Source organism: Columba livia, chromosome 21 (genome assembly GCF_036013475.1).
Source record: "Columba livia isolate bColLiv1 breed racing homer chromosome 21, bColLiv1.pat.W.v2, whole genome shotgun sequence".
Lineage (NCBI taxonomy): Eukaryota > Metazoa > Chordata > Aves > Columbiformes > Columbidae > Columba > Columba livia.
Genome location: NC_088622.1, coordinates 4,553,860 through 4,573,790, shown reverse-complemented (window position 1 = coordinate 4,573,790; position 19,931 = coordinate 4,553,860). Strand labels below are relative to the sequence as shown.

Genomic DNA, 19,931 nt, shown 5'->3' with positions numbered 1-19,931 from the left:
TCCAAATCATCGATGAATGTATTGAATAATACAGGCCCCAGTACTGCCCCCTGAGGCACTGCACTAGATCCAGGCCTCAACTGGACTCTGCCCCATCGACCACGACTCTCTGGCTTCTTCCCTACAGCCAGTTCGCAGTCACCTCACTACCCGCTCATCCAGACCGCACTCTTTCAGTTTAGCTGTGAGGATGCTTTCTTTGTAAAGAATAAAAGAATCCACTATACTCAAGCATGGCCATGACTGTCCCAGATGCATCCATTTCCTGGCCCTGAGTGTTCAACAGCAGATGCCCAGCAAGAAAATTAAAGAATACAGTAACAGTGATATTTCACTGGTATGCTCTCCCAGCTTTCATTTATCTAGACTTCTGGAACTTTTGAAGATATTTAACAGCTTTGATAGACTTTCCTGCATGAGTTTGCAAAGTGCTTTTAAAATCCATGTAGACCTGCAAGATTTGCATCATTTTCTTCCTGTAGATTTCCAATTAAAAACATGACCTACTAGTCTGATATAAAGAACTTTAACAAGCAGCCTGAGATGTGTCCCTTGATTTTTTTACAGTTCAAGAACTAAGAGAGGCCCAAAGGAGGGGGGAAAAGCCTCAGAATCCAGAACCTGGTGGAAGCCTGAGTATAAGTACACACGTGCACTTACCATCAGGTTCCTGAAGGGTCCTACATGGCTGCTACTGCCAGCTGGATCCTCCACTTGGTCTAAACAAGAAAGATACAGGAATGAAACACAGGGAAAGTGAAATGGAAACAATGACAAAAGAATAAATGAAAGGTAGAACTTATATATGCGTATGTGCATTAAAAGAATCGCAAAAGAAAGATGCAAAGGAAAATGAATGAAAGAAACAGATGGGAAGTAGCTACTTGCCTAGAGCAACAGATCAAAGAGGAATGCATCAATTTTTGTCTTGCAACTTAACTTTTAAATATGGTTCTTTTTCTGCCCTTTCCTTCACTTACATTGTACATAGGTCAGCACAAGCATTATTTGCCTGTACACCTGTACAGTACCTGTATAACATTTAGCACAAGCATTGCAATAGGCACAGGAGGTCTCATGCGCTGCCACCACCCAGATAATTGGCTGATACTTATACTGTAGTCCCCACTATTTCAGAATAGTTCAGATGACAGCAGAGTAAGAATTTAAAAGACATAATCACACTTCATTTTACTGATCAAGCCAAGCCATCTCAAAACAACCTACAGTTATCTGTGCTCCTGTTTTTGCTGTTAGCCAAAATACTAATGGAACAGTAAAACAACTGGTGGGATGGGATAAGCATGCTCGGATACTGGGGGGAAAAGTTAAACATGATCTTTCCACACACCTGGAGCTGAATTCTCTAATTAATTCTCTAATTAAATATTGCTAAATTGTACAACATGCTATTATCTTTAACAAACTTTAAGTGCAGCACCAAACCTGCTCACAGTTAAGATCACAAAGTAAGGAGGACACTCACATCTGATCACTTACAAGAAATATGAAAGATGGACTTGTGCCTCCCCAAAAATCTTGGGTTAATAAGCGAAAAGAACACAACTACCCCATGCCCCGTCCGTGCTGTTCCTTACAAGTACCACAGATACCCACCCAAATCTCAAGAGTTCTGGAAAACTGAGAAGCTGCCCCAGAGACCCCTTGAGAAGTCCTCTCAGAGCACAGACATACACACCATACCTAACACAACAGAGTTTTAACTTCTGACTCCTGAAAACCATGAGAAGAATTCAGAGCTACAGAAGATCTCAGTTCTCTGTTGTCAATCTTCCCAAATGTAACATACCAAACAATGTAAAAGGTGGAGAGGCATAATTCATATAGCTATATCCTTTGGAAAAATCTTGGAAATCATCTATAGCCAGTTCCTATTCCCGTACTATAACAGAGCCAAACTGGCAGGAGCGGTGCACACACACATGGGCTGTCCTGCAACAGCCTCACCTGTGCCAAGCGATGCTGAAGGGACCCAGGAGGGATCTTTCCAAAGCCAAAATTCCAGAAGCAAACTCTCTGAAGAGAAACTGCACGCCCCGTTGTTTCAGATAATACTTTCCCTTGCTGTACCTCACAACTCAGTGACCAGCACTACTGCTGTGTGGAGACCACAAACAGCAGCAGCAGAGATAAACGGCTGCTTGACATGAAGAATAAAAGCTCATTCAGGGAGCAAAGGTTCTTCCGTAATTTTTTTCAGCACAATTTGCATCTCTTCTTCCTTAAAAAGACACTTTCCAGCTTACACGGTAGAAGCAGGAGAAAGAGGAACAGAATAAGCATGAAAGACAAACTTCGCAGTAATTCTATTAATATCAAACTGCCCTTTGTATAAACATATTGCTACACATTAACCATCACGTCACATACAAATAGTAGCATTTTAATCCCTGCGTTTTCCAACCAGACTATAAATGTTGCAATAAGGTCTCACCTTGGGAAGTTATTTCAGTACACCTGAAGACAGATGCACATACACCTAACTGTATTTGTGTATTAAAATATGTTTGTGCCAAGCACTGAATACCCGCTTTGCAGAAAAGAAACAGAGCAATGCATTTACAGAGACTGTTAACATGACATTTGCATAACAGATGAACTTGTTGCCATGGAAAGTGTAAGAAAATTTTGAGCTGGGCTATTTAAAACACCATCTTCTGCAAATGTTTGGCAAAGACTCCACTTTAATGATAGCACTGAAGATCATGTTACTGTATCTTCTTGTTATATCAGTCTCCAAAAATTGAAATAAGAATTGTCTCCAGTCTTTTTCATACTCCTCAGGTTTTGGAAATTAAACTACGTAACAAAAAGAGGGTCCAAAAGTAGTTTATATTATCTGTTTGTAATAGTATGCCAACCACATTTGCAGTATCTCATTCAAATCCTTAATATGTTGTGCCTTCTAACCTGAGTATAGACCATGGGAAGTCTTAAGTTGATAGACTATGAGACCTACTCATCCATTGCGACTTCAAGTAGTACGGAATATTACCTAATAATTACAAAGTACGGCAAATAAACACCCACAGGGTTTAATTCTATGCAATTTTAACCCACACGAGAACTGTGATAAAACAATTAAGTGTAAATAAACACAGAGCTTTTATCTTATTAAGATTTTAACAGGTTATTTCTGCCTTTACACCGATATTTCTAAAACTAAAATAGCAGATACAGAGTACACAACACACAACCGGACTTGCATTAGGTTTTCTCAATCGCTCAATGTAGTTGTGATTTTCTACCTCCTACCCACCCTAATAACACAACCTCCCACCATTCGCTACTAATTTCTAGCAAGTTACTTAATAGCAAACCACAGCTACCATGGGCACAGCCAACCCACTGCAGAAAATGTAATAAATACTCTGTAGTTATGTTCCACGAGCTTTTATTTTGCCCAGTATTACAACAAAAGAAGCAGCAGAAGAAATGGCAGCTGGCATACACATCTTCCAGAAATAACTGGTGTGGCTATATTTAGTCAGTGTTTATGTACAATTCAGTTAAAAATAGAGCATCCACATTTTGTATTTAAATACAGAGCAGTCAAAATTTAAATCTCAACTTTAACAAATGAGCTTTTACTTGAGTCCAGAAAATGTTGCTTCTACATTCACTTTAACTCTCCCTGACATGTTTTTCTAACCCTGAAATTAAGCTACACTCAGATAATTAAGAAATTACATGCATTTTGACAGCATCGTTTGCAAGATAATGCCAATGGGAGACCTCCCATGACTACTTGTACCACAAAGTTTAAAATAATCACTATTAGATCAGTCTGCCTTTACCTGTAGTAAATAACCCCAATATTTGTCATTTGGATCACTAAACGTTTGAGAGAGTTAGATCCAAAACCCAGGCAGACCACAAATGTATTTGTTTTCCACTCAGTTAACTGCTACATTTGAGATTAACCTGTTTAGATCAAATTACACTTGAAAGTTGTAGAAGTTTTTTGCACACATTTTCATAGCATAAAATGTCAATTAGAACAGAATACAAATATAAAATGTTACTGAAAAGCAACACAGACATTTTAATTTGCAGGCAAACAGCCAGAAAACACAGCGCTCTGGTGTGCGAGTGGCGGCTGACGCTCAACAGTGAAGGATTTGGGAGCTGCGAGCGAAGGTTCAGCACAAAGTCCACTTTGCTTCTGCGATCCCTGACAAGGGCCCGTAAGATCGGAAACGCTGGACACTTTGCTCTTTACCTGTCACTTGAAATACAACACTCTGCAGGAAGTCTCTTCTTTTTTTGCTGAAACTTAGTATGACCTACTCCTTGGTAAAGGCCCAAGACAACTCTAACACTTGGCAGCGATACCACCGTTTCCTTTTCAGAGCATGACGCCATGGCAAAGGTGTTTAACAGCCTGATACCAGTGCAGATGAGCTGCTTTGCACCAGAGCTTCATAGCCAGACATTACGATTCCAATTTTACCAACAAATTAAGGAAGTTTGAATTGGAATTGGTTCTAAATAAAGGTGACGCATGAGATAATTGAAGAAAATTTGTATGCATCAGGTCACTTTCAGAAACACCAGGTCTTTCCCATTCAACAATCCAATTGTTTCTTATGGATTGCCAAAGAAAACAAGATTCATATTTGCCTAGACTCAAGCGAGCATCTGGATCTCGACACAAGTTAGAATAGATGTAGAGCTGCCTGCCCATTTCCACAGCATTTTGCAGTAATAATCATCAAGATGATAGATTTTCAGCTATTACAATACTCTCACTAGAGTAAATTTATGTCAATCATTGCATTAATAATACTGCCTCTTTGAAGTCTTAAAGCATTAATCATAGTCTATCACTCTTGCAGAGCTCTGATAGAAAGTGTAACAACAAAATTAACTCTTAACAGCAACCCCAGGAAGCTCAGAAGAGCAGCTGAGGGTTTCACTCTAAACAGCTCACACGCACTGGTGACCCAAATAAATATTGAGCTTGCTTAGTCCGGGGGAAAAAGTTTATAAAAGCTAAGTAAATATTTGCTAGTGAATATCTGACGGTCAGGCATTATCTAATTTCTCAGCTACAAATATTGAAATACCCATGAGGCTTATTTCAATAACTGCTAAACCCCAGTAAAAACTCAGACTGCTATAACGTTTCCTTGAGGAACTTGACACAGCGAGTGTGGGCCAGTGAGAATTCTTCACAACAACATCATTCCTGTCAATCTGTGTAAGGTTTTCAGAAAGAACAACAAAATTAATCTGAAGGTTGGACAGAGTGAAAAAGATAAATACACTCTGGTCTGACAACCACGTCTCCTTTTTGTTTGTTTGGAAAATGCGCTAAGTTAATAAGTGGAATACAGAATTTCTTTGCTATTTTGCAGTTTGTAATCCAGTGACATGAGAGACTTTACGAACAGGAATTACCTTACAAAGGAGATCACACAATTAAAGAAAACAGCTCTCAGACTGCGCTCCCCCCGCCCCAATGGAGTCTGCATCTCTTCCCATAAATAAATCAGCTATCAAAACTTTGTTAGCATTTGCTTTAAGTTAGACATGCTTGACTATCACCGCATAACAGATTACACAGGGCATCTGAAGATAAGCCCTCACTGTAAGACGTTCACAGAATCCCAGAATGTCAGGGATTGGAAGGGACCTGGAAAGCTCATCCAGTGCAATCCCCCCATGGAGCAGGAACACCCAGATGAGGTTACACAGGAAGGTGTCCAGGCGGGTTGGAATGTCTGCACAGAAGGAGACTCCACAACCTCCCTGGGCAGCCTGGGCCAGTGTTCTGGCACCCTGACTGAGAAGTTTCTTCTCAAATTTAAGTGGAACCTCCTGTGTTCCAGTTTGAACCCATTACCCCTTGTCCTGTCACTGGCTGTCACCGAGAAGAGCCTGGCTCCATCCTCCTGACACTCCCCCTTTAGATATCTGTAAACATGAATGAGTCCCCCCTCAGTCTCCTCTTGTCCAGCTCCAGAGCCCCAGCTCCCTCAGCCTTTCCTCACACGGGAGATGCTCCACTCCCTCCAGCATCTTGGTGGCTGCGCTGGACTCTCTCCAGCAGTTCCCTGTCCTGCTGGAACTGAGGGGCCACAGCTGGACACAATATTCCAGGTGTGGTCTCCCCAGGGCAGAGCAGAGGGGCAGGAGAACCTCTCTGACCTACTGACCACCCCCTTCTAACCCACCCCAGGTACCATTGGCTTCCTGGCCACAAGGGCCCAGTGCTGGCTTATGGTCACCCTGCTGTCCCCAGGACCCCCAGGTCCCTTTCCCCTACACTGCTCTCTAATAGGTCATTCCCCAACTTAGACTGGAACCTGGGGTTGTTCCTGCCCAGATACAAGACTCTACACTTGCCCTTGTTCTATTTCATTACATTTTTCCCTGCCCAGCTCTCCAGCCTGTCCAGGTCTCTGATGGCAGCACAGCTTCCAGTGTCACCACTCCTCCCAGCTTGGTGTCATCAGCAAACTTGCTGATAGTGCACTCTATTCCCTTGTCCAAATCATCAATGAATACATTGAACAATACAGGCCCCAGCACTGCCCCCTGAGGCACTGCACTAGATCCAGGCCTCAACTGGACTCTGCCCCATTGACCACGACTCTCTGGCTTCTTCCCTTCAGCCAGTTCGCAGTCACCTCACTCCCCGCTCATCCAGACCACACTCCTCAGTTTAGCTGTGAGGATGCTGTGGGAGACTGTGTCACATGCCTTACTCAAGTCAAGGTAGATCACGTCCACCGCTCTGCCGTCATCCATCCATCTTGTTATGTCCTCATAAAAGTCAATGAGGTTGGTCAAGCACGACTTCCCCTTGGTGAAGCCATGTTGACTGCCCCTAATGACCCCCTCACCCCTGGTATGCCTTGAGATGGCACCAAGGAGAAGTCATTCCATCAGTTTCCCAGGGATGGAGGTGAGGCTGACCGGTCTGTAGTTACCCGGGTCCTCCTTCTTGCCCTTTTTGAAGACTGGAGTGACATTTGCTTTCCTCCAGTCCTCAGGCACCTCTTCCGTTTCCCAAGACTTAGCAAGGATGATGGAGAATGGTCCAGGTGTGGTTGAAAATAGCAAAAGAAAAACATGAAACAATTTAGAATTTGATTAGCCAAATAACGCTTGTTTTAACAAAGATCTGATAGCTAGCACTGAGTCCTATGCTGCATTGCCAACCGCCTTCAGGCCACGTGCTGAATTCTTCTAAGAAGTTCTGCCTTCTTACTGGCATCACCGGTCAGATGCTTGTGCAGACAAAGCTGGGGCACCACAACAAGGCTGGGGTACCACAACCATCAGGTGTCTGATCCCAGCGCCAGTACAAACACAAATACAGGATAACCCTCAACAACGGGGACAGACCACCCCACTGCCACAGGCACCTGATGGCACCTGGGCACGGCCATCACCACCTGCACACGTGCAAACGTAAAGGGAACGGAGCCACATCATACATCTGAGGCTTCTGCAGAGGAAACAAACCCTACAGCCTTCCCCAACCTTATAATTACAGCAAAGAAGTAAACAAGTTTCTCACTGTTCACAGAAATGATATAACCTGACTGCAGCAAAACCCACATTTTAATAAAATATCTGATGGTGCAAAACCAAAAGTTTACTCTTAAAAATATGGAATTTTAGGGATCAATGCATGCAATTTGGTGCTGAATTTTGTTTTTTCTTAATACATAAAATTTATTTTTTTTTACCTTTGGAATGAAGGCTTATCTTCTATTTTTAAAGCTGTAGGCAGGAGCAATGCTGGAATGAATCATAGCAGCTTCACGCTGCTGATGGGAAAGCTCAGAGCAGCAGCTATCACAGAAACTGGGGGTGTAGCTCTAGAAGATGGGAATTTAAAGTAATACAAGTCTCCTATTCAAAGGGCCCCATTTATGAGGGAGAAAAGCAAATTTCTGCTGGTTAGAAGACCTCAAATACATTAGATTTTCACCAGATAGAAGCTGCCATGAGAATGCCTACAAAAGAATTAACAAACAACTGCAAGGATTTCTGTGGTCACAGAATTTAACCTGCCCTTTTCACCTTTACATTTCCCGTTCCTGCAGCAGCAATTTGACACTGTTTCAGCCGCACAGACAACAGAAAATCCAGTGTAATTACAGCACTTCTTTAGAATCTGTGAAGCAGAAGCCTAAAGGTTTATATAGGTCTGAATGCAAAGTGCAACAAGGCACAATAATTCTTTACAACCGAAGATAATTGATTCATAATTTACCCACCTTAATCTCACTCTATCTCTGGGACAGCACTATTCACCAAGAGTTACACTATAGTTTGTACTCTCCCTGAAATCTGATAAGAGCCATGGGGAAACAGCAACATTATGACAGCAGTAGAGCCATTTACGGTAGTAAAGTTTTAAAAGATTAGCAATGGTTTGAGACTTCAAAACTGTACTAGAATAAATAATCATCAGGGGCTGTCCAAGATATAGGCGAGCCCAACTCAGGCGTTTTACCTGCGCTACAAGACTCTATTTTCAGAGGTGACAACTGTTTTTTTAAGAGGTCATTTGGTTTCGTGAGAGGTTCTCACTCAAGCTGCCTTATGCAGCACGTGCTTTCGGTAAAACGAGATTACATGCACATTTAGGAAAAAGCATAATGCAGTCTCTGATTTACCGAGTGTTACTTATAGATGGTGATAAATATGCTTTTCATTACATGCAGCAAAATAAAAATCAGTGCTTGAGTTTCAGTTTGTATTAGCTTAACCTACAAATTACAGTTCAAAACCAGAAGCAATTGCGTTGCACTACTTCTCTCTCCCAGCCCCCTCCTCGATCTCTAAAATAAAAAACCTTACATAATAACCGTTCTCCTAAATAGTTGAGCTTGTTCCCAATGTGAGTTCCACAGTCGACTGCACTACGAGTAAGATCAGGCCCTACATTTTAAGTTAAAAAAAGAATTACCATGATGCCATTTAAAATATTATCTCCTTTCCTTTTTTGGTTTGTCACCTCCAGAGAATTCCAAAATACAAATATTCACTTACAAGAGGAAATCAATACCCTTATGCTACAACTGCAAATAATTCCTTTTTCTCTTTATTCCCTGTAAGCGATAGCTTCTATTGCGATTTCGGCCCAAAACGGTAGTCAAAATGTCAGTTATATAAGCCCATGTGTGCAGGCACATGCACTCTAAAAAATATTGCCACAGAATTAATCACGGAACAAATACTGGATGTCTGGATGACATACACAGTCACATAAGGACTAACGCAAAACCCCCCCGAAATTCTTCTCCCATCTGCCAGAGTCAGCCAAAAGTAATCACTCATGTTGCCTGTAAAATTTCATCTCCGATACCCTAAAAATAACATTAAAACGAAAAAAAAACCCACACAGAAAATAACAAAACCTTATTTTTTCGTTCGCAGCAGCACTCGACCGAAGGAAATCAGAATGCTTGCGCCTGACAGAAACTCCTTCCTCGGCGAGACCTCCCCCGGTCACGCTGCCTGTAAAGAATTTTGTCCCCCCCGCAGCTCGCCGTGCCGAGGAGCTCACCCGGCCCGCACCTCCCGCAGGCCCCGCACGGAGACATTTTCCCTCCCCGCGGACCGCCCAGCGCCTCTCCCACCACCTCGGCCAACTTTTCCAGCCGCGCCGGGCGGCGCCACAACTTCCACGTTCCGCCCCGCGGGCTCGGGAGGCGGCGGGGAGCGGGGGGGGAAGGTCACGGCGGCCGCCACCGCCCACCTGGCAAAAGTTTGCGGGTCGCCCCCCCCGCTCCCTTCGGCCCCGCTCCCCGGCGCCACGGCCGAGCGCCGCGGGGGGAAGCGGCGGGCGGGGAGGGCCGTACCTTTCTTGGCTTTCGGGGAGTGCCGCCGGCTCCGGGCGCTGGCTCGCTCTTCCTCAATAGCGGCGGCTATCTCCGGGTCGTCCTCCCCATTGTACCACACCAACAGCTCCTCGCCGGGCGCGATTGGCTGCCGGGAGAGAAGAGAGAGGCGCGGAGCCAATCAGGCGGCGGTTTGTTGGCGGCGGGCCGCGGGGGGGAGCGAGACGGGGCGGGGGGAGAGAGGCCGCGGCGGCGCCGACGGCGCTGCCCCGCGCAGCCCCGCGCGCCAAGCGTGCTGCCGCTCAGCGCCCCCTGGCGGCCCGGAGGGCGCGCAGCGCCGAGCTCCCCCCGCCCCGTGCAGAAACGGGGCAGCACCAACAAGCCCACCGAAAAACAGCTGTATCTGCCAGCATTTTTAATTAATAACATAATACACCATTATTAGCCTTAACTACAATCCCCCTTTTTCCAGGGCTTAATGGACATTGGGCTTGTGGAGATAACACCCTATTTTTAGGGTCATGACATTAGAGCCAAGGGTATCCTTACACCTATTTCAACTCTGAAGCCAAAGGGAATTTTTGTATCCTGAACAATAGTAACATTTGCTTCTTTTAAAGCACTTTTTTTTTCAGTGGGTCTCACAGCACTGGATAAAGGTGATGGTATCTTTATACCCCCCAGACACTGGAACAACAAGAGTTGCAACAATTATGTTAAATGTTTAAGTTATAATATAGGCAAAGCCTATGGTTTGGCTTCCTTAACAGTTCCAGAGGCTTGATAGGATAAATAGTGGTAAAGCTATTTGCATGGCCCCGTCTTGCAGCTGTTTAGCAGAAAGGAATGAAGAGTTGCCTGATGCAAACAACTTATCATCTCAACAATATACAAACTCAATGAAAAGAGACGGCAAAAATTTTAGGCAATGCAAACACGGGATGATAACGAGCGTGTAATTTGTTAACTGCATGGCTGGAACTACCATTCGACTTGATTAATTTAGTTTTGGTGTAACGACTCCAGAATATAAATTAAGTCCTATAACCTTGTACTTTATCACCAAATGGAATTCCCTTTAAATTTGTTAATTATGATAAAGATCAGGAAGGATCCATGTGCACATACCTGGGCTGGTAAATTCACAACAGTTTCGAAATGGCAGTGTATATACCACAACACATATACATAGAAAGAGAAGGGCTCCCTGAATAAAACTGGCACGGTATAAAACCAGCAAAATTTGTTTCATGAAGCTACCTAGAAAAACGTCTTGACAATCAATATGATGCAAAGCCTGTAAGAATAACCAATATCTGAAAAAAATACTCAGTGTCTCAGTATCTCCAGAAAAGGCAAAAAAAATTATGTAATCTGGTGTTTCATTTTAGTTTGTATCAAATTTGGTGATATAGCAAATAATTAACCAACAAAACAGAGTGTTCATATGTAACCTACATTTTAAAAGCAGATTGTAGTGTCAACTGTATTGGCACAGAAGAATTTAGACCAATGAAATGCAGCATTGCAATGTTTTAATTGTATTTCATAGAATGGTTCAAAAATTGGTTTAATACAAATAGTAAAAAGTAGGATTTGAATAAAGGGAAATAAAAAGTATTAATAATAATACGTAACAAAGCAGTAACTCATTCTTCAGACACTGATACCTTTAAACTTTTGTAGTATATGGTCCTGTTGATCTCCAGAGGAAACAGATTTTGCTCCTTTCCCGACCGTGCCCAGTTTATATAGCGCAGCCAGTTCCCCTTCTCTGGATCCGTTGCGTCAACACACATCCAGCCCAAATTTGGGTAATACACCTGCGGGGCGAAAACGGCGTTAAGCACATGGGCAACTCTTGCCACTCAAGCGTGCCTGCACTACAACATTACACATCTTAAAGCCGTACAAAGCAGCAGTGATCAGCGAAGGAGCAGGGTAACGCAGGATATGAGCAGAGGCTGGGATTTTACTGGCAGGGAATGATGCTGGACTTCTGCAATCTTTTTAGTGGAACTGGTACAATTGGGAAAAAAACAAACAAAAACCCACAAAAACCAAACCCACCCACTTTTGGTCTGCAAACCCTTTCTCTAAAAGTCAACACACTTAAACATTCTATGGTTTCTTCTCAGTTTGGCAAGCCAGAAATGATTCTCTAGATTATGCATTTAGTAAAACAACTGATTTTAAGATATTAAGGCAATGGAGCTTCATTTTTACTATCTGATGAACCGGGAAAAATAACTATGCAGACACACACAACTCAAGTTATTCAGAATGATGCTCCAGCATGACAGTTCTAAAGGATTCAAATTGATGGGAGATGCCAGCTTTTAGAAGCCTTTTTCTTCAGTTCAACTTCACTCAAAAAACAAATGGGATTCTTTTGGAAAAGGTTGTTCTCCCAGTTGAAGTTTCATAGACATAACTACTCCCACACACCACCATCCTCTTACAAACTATCTTTTCTAACAGTTAGTATTCTGGAGTGGTTTCAGATTTCAGCATACGGGGCCAACTGCTGTGGGCTCATTTTAGCTTTTTTAATTCCAGTATCAGTATTAAAGTGCCAGGAGGATGGAGCCAGGCTCTTCTCGGTGACAACCAGTGACAGGACAAGGGGTAATGGGTTCAAACTGGAACACAAGAGGTTCCACTTAAATTTGAGAAGAAACTTGTTGGGGGTGAGGGTGGCAGAGCCTGGCCCAGGCTGCCCAGGGGGTTGTGGAGTCTCCTTCTGTGCAGACATTCCAACCCGCCTGGACACCTTCCTGTGTAACCTCATCTGGGTGTTCCTGCTCCATGGGGGGATTGCACTGGATGAGCTTGCCAGGTCCCTTCAACACCTGACACTCTGGGATTCTGTGAGTCTGTGAAATACAAAATATTGACCTACAGACAGATGTCTTTTTCCATTTACAAGCTGTTTCTTACCTCCCACATGTACACATTGCTCTTAACTTGAGATCTCTTTTTCTTGTCACCAACAAATGGTCCAAACTTTTTGCCTTTTAAAATTGATTTTGTTGCCCAGACACCTGAAGAGACACAGGTCAGTAGTTAAAACTAATCTAACTTATCTCAGGCAAATCTTCTACTCACAATTGATATTTCTTACGATTATACATGTCTCTCTCAGACTGGGGAGCATTCCACAATAGAGAGAGCAGTGTAGGGGAAAGGGACCTGGGGGTCCTGGGGACAGCAGGGTGACCATGAGCCAGCACTGGGCCCTTGTGGCCAGGAAGCCAATGGTACCTGGGGTGGGTTAGAAGGGGGTGGTCAGTAGGTCAGAGAGGTTCTCCTGCCCCTCTGCTCTGCCCTGGGGAGACCACACCTGGAATATTGTGTCCAGCTGTGGCCCCTCAGTTCCAGCAGGACAGGGAACTGCTAACTCTGAAGACAAAGCCTGCCCAGACTTTTCTTGTACTTCAGGTGATATTCAAAATCCCAGAAGAGCATTGCAGGCTTTATATCGTAAAGTCCCTGATTTCAGCTGTTTGGCTGAGTAAACATGTTATCAAAACAAAAATCCTATTTGCATTCTCCAAAACGATGCCAGGCAAATAAAGCCCTCATAGAAGTTGTGAGCCTAATTAATAATATATTTTGAAGGAAAAATCATTTAGGATTGGTTAAAATCTGTGCATCTTCCCACAGATTTGACAAGATTTAAATGAACTGAAAATGGACAGCTGCATTTCATACTTCATAGTACAAAAACTAACAACAGATTAATAACTGCTAATTAAACATAACATTCTCATTCAGACCATGCTAGATCAGGTTAATACTATAAAATATGAACCTTGCTCCAAAGAGCTTATAACCTGCTAGTGACAGTAATGTATCTATAGTCAGGTTTATGCATCAAACTACCACCTTTCAACATCAAGTATCCAGTCTGCAATGCTGACTTCCATCAGTTCTCGCATGCTAAACCATGTTAAAAAAGCATTTTGCACGTATCACAGAAACAACACTTTGCTCCATGCAGCAGCTTTCAAGTCCGCACTAAACCCGTTCTTATAAATTCAATGTTTTGTATTGATTGGAAGTGAGATGCAGCATTTTAAAGAGACAACAGTAAGATAGTTGAAAACACAAAACTGGGAAAAGTGCGAAGTGCTGTAAGTGAAAGAGCAGTGAAGTAGCACATCTGCGTTATCTTTCCACTCACCAAGCCGCGTCTTATCGACAGCAGAGGGGAAGAGCCTCACGTCCTCAGGAAGCCCCCGAAGCACGTGCTCAGGTACATCATCCAAGGTCTCCACAGCGACAGCAGGTTCAGTTGTGTTCTATGAGGCAAAAAGCCAAAAGGGCCACAACCATTAACAGATCAAAACAACAGTGCAACCAATGATCAATCCACACAAGCAACAACACACTGAGGATCATTTCACATATATTAGCAATGGTTTATTTCACAGAATCACACACAGAATCACAGAATGTTAGGAATTGGAAGGGACCTTGAAAGATTATCTAGTCCAATCCCCCTGATGGAGCAGGAACACCAGGAACACTTGCCTCCGATCAGCTGTCTCCCCAGGGCAGAGCAGAGGGGCAGGAGAACCTCTCTGACCTACTGACCACCCCCTTCTAACCCACCCCAGGTACCATTGGCTTCCTGGCCACAAGGGCCCAGTGCTGGCTCAAAACACTATTCCTGATAAAATGGACCAAAAGTTCCAAGCATGCACAGTTTCCCATTAAAATTTGCCCACATTAGGAGAGAACTGTGCTCAGTGAGAACCAGGCTTCTGTTGGACCATGTGCAACAGCCCTATTAAAAAATAGTACCTGCCCTCTGACAGTGAAATTTGGTTGTTCTGGTCAGAAACAAATCCTGGTGGTGATGACAGGAACTCCTTCAATATGAAGGCTGTTACACCGAAGCTGCGAATGAGCTTTAGGAGGCATTAAACGGAGAGAGAACAACAACTTGGACAACACTACAGTTATTCAAGTTAACCCCAACTTTCTGGAAATGATCCTTGGTTTTACATAAAACCATACAGCAGAGATACGATAATAGTTTCTGAGGAATACTCAGATCATTTTCCATTGAGCACTTACAAAATAGATCGTGCTGAAAGTTCACTGGAAATATATATTTTAAATGCATCTCTTTATACAATCAAATTTAAGGTTTTTATGTCTAAAGCGAAACAGAAAGTTTCTCAACCTTTTCTACTTAGTACCCCCTCTTTATGAAGGTGCTGCATATGGCAACTCCTGCCCACGTTTCTGAATGTGAGTTGCTAAGTTAAGTTAGAGGAACATGTCTTCTCCCAGCTTTAACAGCAACGAGAAAAAGGATCAAACTGGAGTCATAGCAAGGTTATGCTGTTGCTGCCTTGGTAAGCCCTGACAGCTGCACAGACACATCCTAGAGAGCTATTTGTAGGGCAGAAAGACCCCAAATTGGAAACCATGGAAGGAAAAGAATGCCAGAAATCTCTTCCCATCTACAAGAGTGAAGAGAGCAGGGAAGAAAAAAAAAATCCTTATTCTTTAGTCAGAATAGTTGAAGTCTATTCAAAGCAGAGCAAAGTTTTATTTTGCTTCTCCAACAACACAAAAGGAGAAATAGTGCTGAAAGTAGTCTGTCAGACATCTGTTAGCCTTGAATTGATATGCCAGAAGCCATGTCGCAAACACAAAAGAAACACTCCGCTCAGCATATCAAACAAAGAAACCTAAATATCTTCCTAGCACATTACACCATGACTTCAGTAGGGGAGAAACCAGCCCATTTTGCACAGTGGTTTCTTACGAATTCTATATAGGCACAGATGAGGAGGACTAGAGAGAGTGAACTAGACACCCATCAGAACAGCGCCCTCCAAATTTAAGCTAACAAAATAAGGTGGGGTTTTGGTTGGGTTTCATTTGGGGGTTTGGTTTGTTTGGGTTTTTTGTTTTGGGTTTGTTTGATTTGGGTTTTTAGTTTGTCTGGGGTTTGTTTGGTTTGGTTTTTCACAACCACAGCTGGATGAGCAGTTAATCTCAAGCCTGCAAGTGAATTTTAACCTACCAAAACTTTAACAACCAGACAGTACAACACTGTGTCACATCCTCAATGTGTCTGGCATATTCCTTAACAGTCACAGCTGCTTTTAGCCACAAATATCCTCAAACTCTTCTATCATTTATTTGCACGAATATACAACCAGAACTTGGGTTTGCATCTACCTCCATAAATCAAGACTTAGCAGCTACATTCAGAGAACACAGCACTCAGACTCATTCAACACCTGTCGTACTAGTGGATTTCACAAATACCAGAAAACTGGATATGGCCTAGTAAATAATACATTTCACACCTCAAACGAATGGTAATAAGTAACCAAACATTATACAGTAAAATAAACAACAAATCAGTTCAGTCAAATCAGTGCAATCTCATTTTATTTGCAATTTAAATCTGGCTACTTAAAACTTTTTGCAGATCACAACTTGTCCCCAAGGAATGTCTGTCTACCAAATGAAGAAATACTACATTTCAATCCCTTTTCCACCAACACTTAATCACATTTAAATGGACTTTTCTGTTTAAAACATTCACCTCTTGATAAGGATAGTGCACGGTGGGTGTCCTACAGTAAACTTTCACATTGAACTGAAGTCCTGATATGGTATTTTTCACTCACCTCGAGACTGCAATTTTGAATACAAAAGCACTTGAAGCTTATTTCACTTTTAAGCTTCTTACTCTGAAGGTCAGAAATATTACACTGCTAGAGTTCAAACTGGTCAGTGTGAGGCGACTTAAGTGCAGGTGTAATTTATTAATGTATGCCTTCACCATGTGTTAAATAACTGCCCATGCAGCTTTCCAGGTCTTCCTACTCTATCTTAAGGCGGTCTGAGCTGCAGTGAGTGCGATCAATCAAAACCCCATGTCTGCTTGTGGTTTTTTAAGTAAATTAAACAGCATATTCCGATGAAGTAGTTTACATATTAAAGGAAGATCTCTTTAAAACAGATAGAGAATGCACACTGTATCCGGAGACAGCGATCTCCCAAGAAACCCAAAAGTATTCATTCCAACAACAGCTGTGGGGGTTTTTTTAATCCTTCCTCTCCCTACTACAAGAAGCCCATATCCAAGTATTTATGATTTCCTTCATTACTTCAAGATTGCTATGGGATAAACAGTCTTTTCATACAAACCAAATTAACAATAGCCCAATTAGTTCCAGGGTCACTGAAGTCACACCAAAAGCAGAGATAAGGAGCATGAGAGAAATACATGAACAGAACACTTGAAAGATGTTTGGCATCAGGAAAAACATTGCTCATACAGACCTGGCACTATAACTTGTCAACAGTGAATGAAATGACAAGGGCACTGCAAGAAAAAACACCACAGGGTTGATGCTAAATACACACTTAATATGAATAGTAATTGAATAATAAAAAGCCATATGAGCTCTGTACACTTGGGAAACAAAATGTGAAAGCCAGAAACACCAAGAAGGACTTGAAGCTACTGTAACTATTCTCAGGGGCAGCGTCATCTCATTATTTAATTGTAAGATGACATACATCACAGCACTGCATAAGCAATATTAAGCAGTCACAATAAGAAAAAAGAAGACTTTGTTTTCATACAGCACAGAAATTTTATTCTAGAAACAGACAGGGAGAAATGGATGGGACATGATGACAGGACATGAGGGGACACGGACACAAAAATGGGAAGAAAAGAGCCAATAGTAACAATTAAAGATCAGGATCTACAGCTTTCAGAATTTTAGCAGAATCCAAAGCTTCTCTATTCCCTCGTCCTACATTGCCTCCAGTGTTAGTTTTATCTGCCACATATTGGAAAAAGCTCTTCCTGTTGTCCTTGACCCCTCTCACCAGGTTTAATTCTAAGGAGGCCTTTGCTTTCCTAGTTGCCTCCCTACACCCTCTGACAACAGCCTGACATTCTCCCCGAGTGGCCAGCCCGACCAGCTGATCTCAGCAACCGAGTGCTGGAGTTACGGCTTTTAAATCACCCGCCCTCGCCGCCGCAGCGCCCACTGCACGCCAGCTGATCCCAGGAGCTCAGAACAAACCTCACAGGTAAAACAACATTAAGTCACAAGAGAAATAAATTGTGAAGCAATAGTTAACCTGGTTACCCCAAAGCAGACTGCTAGTTCTTCAAAGCGTGCTAATGCAAATGTTATTTGTATTATATATATATATATATACACACACATATATGATAATTTATACTTGTGTATAGATACAATACAAATATGTCTTTTTTTTACCATACATATTTCAAGCGTCTGATATTTATTTTGCTTTTCCCTTTTCAATTTTTTTTATATTGAAAATTTTTCAATTTAAATCAGAGGAAAAAAGCAATAAGAAACACCCCACCAACCCATTCCACACTGTAATTGCTTACATTATGGATATACTTCTATAACTTCAGTGAAAACCTACTTCAGCAAAGTGCTAATTGTATTCATGGCTGCTGAAATAAAGGCACAAAGGGCAATAAAAGCACTCATTGTACACAGGCATCAACAAAAAATAAGTATACAAAACATTTTACATGACTGGACCATGGCTGTTTCTGGCTCAGAAAGCTTCTGCTCATAGCCAATGTTTTTAGCAAATTAAATCTGTATTCCTTCAGTCTAATATCCTACATTCGCATTCCCATGCCAAAGGGACTTTGTAAGATCATCCAAAGAGAGGAGTACTTATGAGAAAAAATGAAGGCAACACCTACTTTGCCTATAATTATCTTTAAGTAATACAACTGTGCATGATAAACATAATTCCTACTTGGACAGACAAATGCAAAATAAAATCATGTACACTTGGCATTGATTAAAACAACACCCTCCCATCAGAATATTCATGCATCCATACAGCAGAGTCCAGCATCACGACAGAAATGTGTTTCACAGTCTTTTCACTTGGTTCTATGGGAAACGCTTCAGGTTCTAGAAAAGTGTGAAACTTCCCCATCAATCAGTTCCTGTGACAGATTGTTTGCTGCACATATGAAATGGTCAAGTGGTTAAAAAAATTAAATGGAAGCCTTCGATTTTTGGGCCAAATTTAATTTAATACCAAAAGCCTCATGGTTAAACTGATTTTTCCGGAATGGTGTTCTTATAAGAGGTGCCAGCAGTAGTAACTTACATACTGCTAATCACACACACAAAACCTAATCCATGATATAAAATAAATCTCACATGCATACATGTTGTGGAAAGGAAGATTATGAAATTTAAGGACACTGAAGATTTTAAATAACATTTCTTTTTTAGTTTTATATCTACTTTTCCTACAAATCATTAACTGTTCTAACATCTAAGTATTTTGATAGTAGTACATTTATACTCACCTGATTCATTTTGAATTCGTGTTGTGTTCTTGAAAGACACACACAAAGAAACTCCTTTGATTACATGAGTCCTAAAAAGAAAAACAGACAATTGTAACATGTACCTACCTACAAATTTACATTGAATTGAAAGTACATACAGACACTAGTTTCTCTTCCTAAAACATTTTGCACAAAGCGGCATATTGCTTTATTAAAAAAATCTGTTCCAGAGTTTACAGATCATGGAAGGAGGGGCTGGCCACTTGGGGAGAATACAAGGCTGTTGTCAGAGGGTGTAGGGAGGCAAGTTGTCAGAGGGTGCAGAGGTTCTCTTGCCCCTCTGCTCTGCCCTGGGGAGACCACACCTGGAATATTGTGTCCAGTTGTGGCCCCTCAGTTCCAGCAGGACAGGGAACTGCTGCAGAGAGTCCAGCGCAGCCACCAAGATGCTGAAGGGAGTGGAGCATCTCCCGTGTGAGGAAAGGCTGAGGGAGCTGGGGCTCTGGAGCTGGACAAGAGGACACTGAGGGGGGACTCATTGCTGGGGATCAATATGGAAAGGGGGAGTGTCAGGAGGATGGAGCCAGGCTCTTCTGGTGACAACCAATGATAGGACAAGGGGTAATGGGTTCAAACTGGAACACAAAAGGTTCCACTTAAATTTGAGAAGAAACTTGTTTGGGGTGAGGGTGGCAGAGCCTGGCCCAGGCTGCCCAGGGGGGTTGTGGAGTCTCCTTCTGTGCAGACAT

The 19,931-nt window shown here is 42.4% G+C and overlaps 1 protein-coding gene across 12 annotated transcripts in view; it reads right to left on the bottom strand.

Moving 5' to 3' along the window:
- PRDM2 (PR/SET domain 2) overlaps positions 1 to 19,931 on the bottom strand; it is a 48,621-nt gene that overhangs the window by 23,130 nt on the left and 5,560 nt on the right. For 4 of the 12 annotated variants that reach the window (XR_010467421.1, XM_065037563.1, XM_065037561.1 and 1 more), the window contains exons 2-6: positions 19,201 to 19,271; positions 14,014 to 14,131; positions 12,768 to 12,871; positions 11,498 to 11,650; positions 9,849 to 9,975 (exon numbers count right to left, since the gene is read on the bottom strand). Coding sequence is in view for 5 of the 12 variants with exons in the window: in XM_065037563.1 (XP_064893635.1) it covers positions 9,849 to 9,975; positions 11,498 to 11,650; positions 12,768 to 12,871; positions 14,014 to 14,131; positions 19,201 to 19,209 (511 nt within the window). In the remaining 7 variants the exon portion in view is untranslated. Of the gene's footprint in view, positions 1 to 660; positions 720 to 1,968; positions 5,873 to 9,404; positions 9,803 to 9,848; positions 9,976 to 11,497; positions 11,651 to 12,767; positions 12,872 to 14,013; positions 14,132 to 17,147; positions 17,191 to 19,200; positions 19,272 to 19,931 lie in introns of those variants that run through there. The other 8 variants (XM_065037567.1, XM_065037572.1, XM_065037568.1 and 5 more) reach the window with 7 other exon arrangements.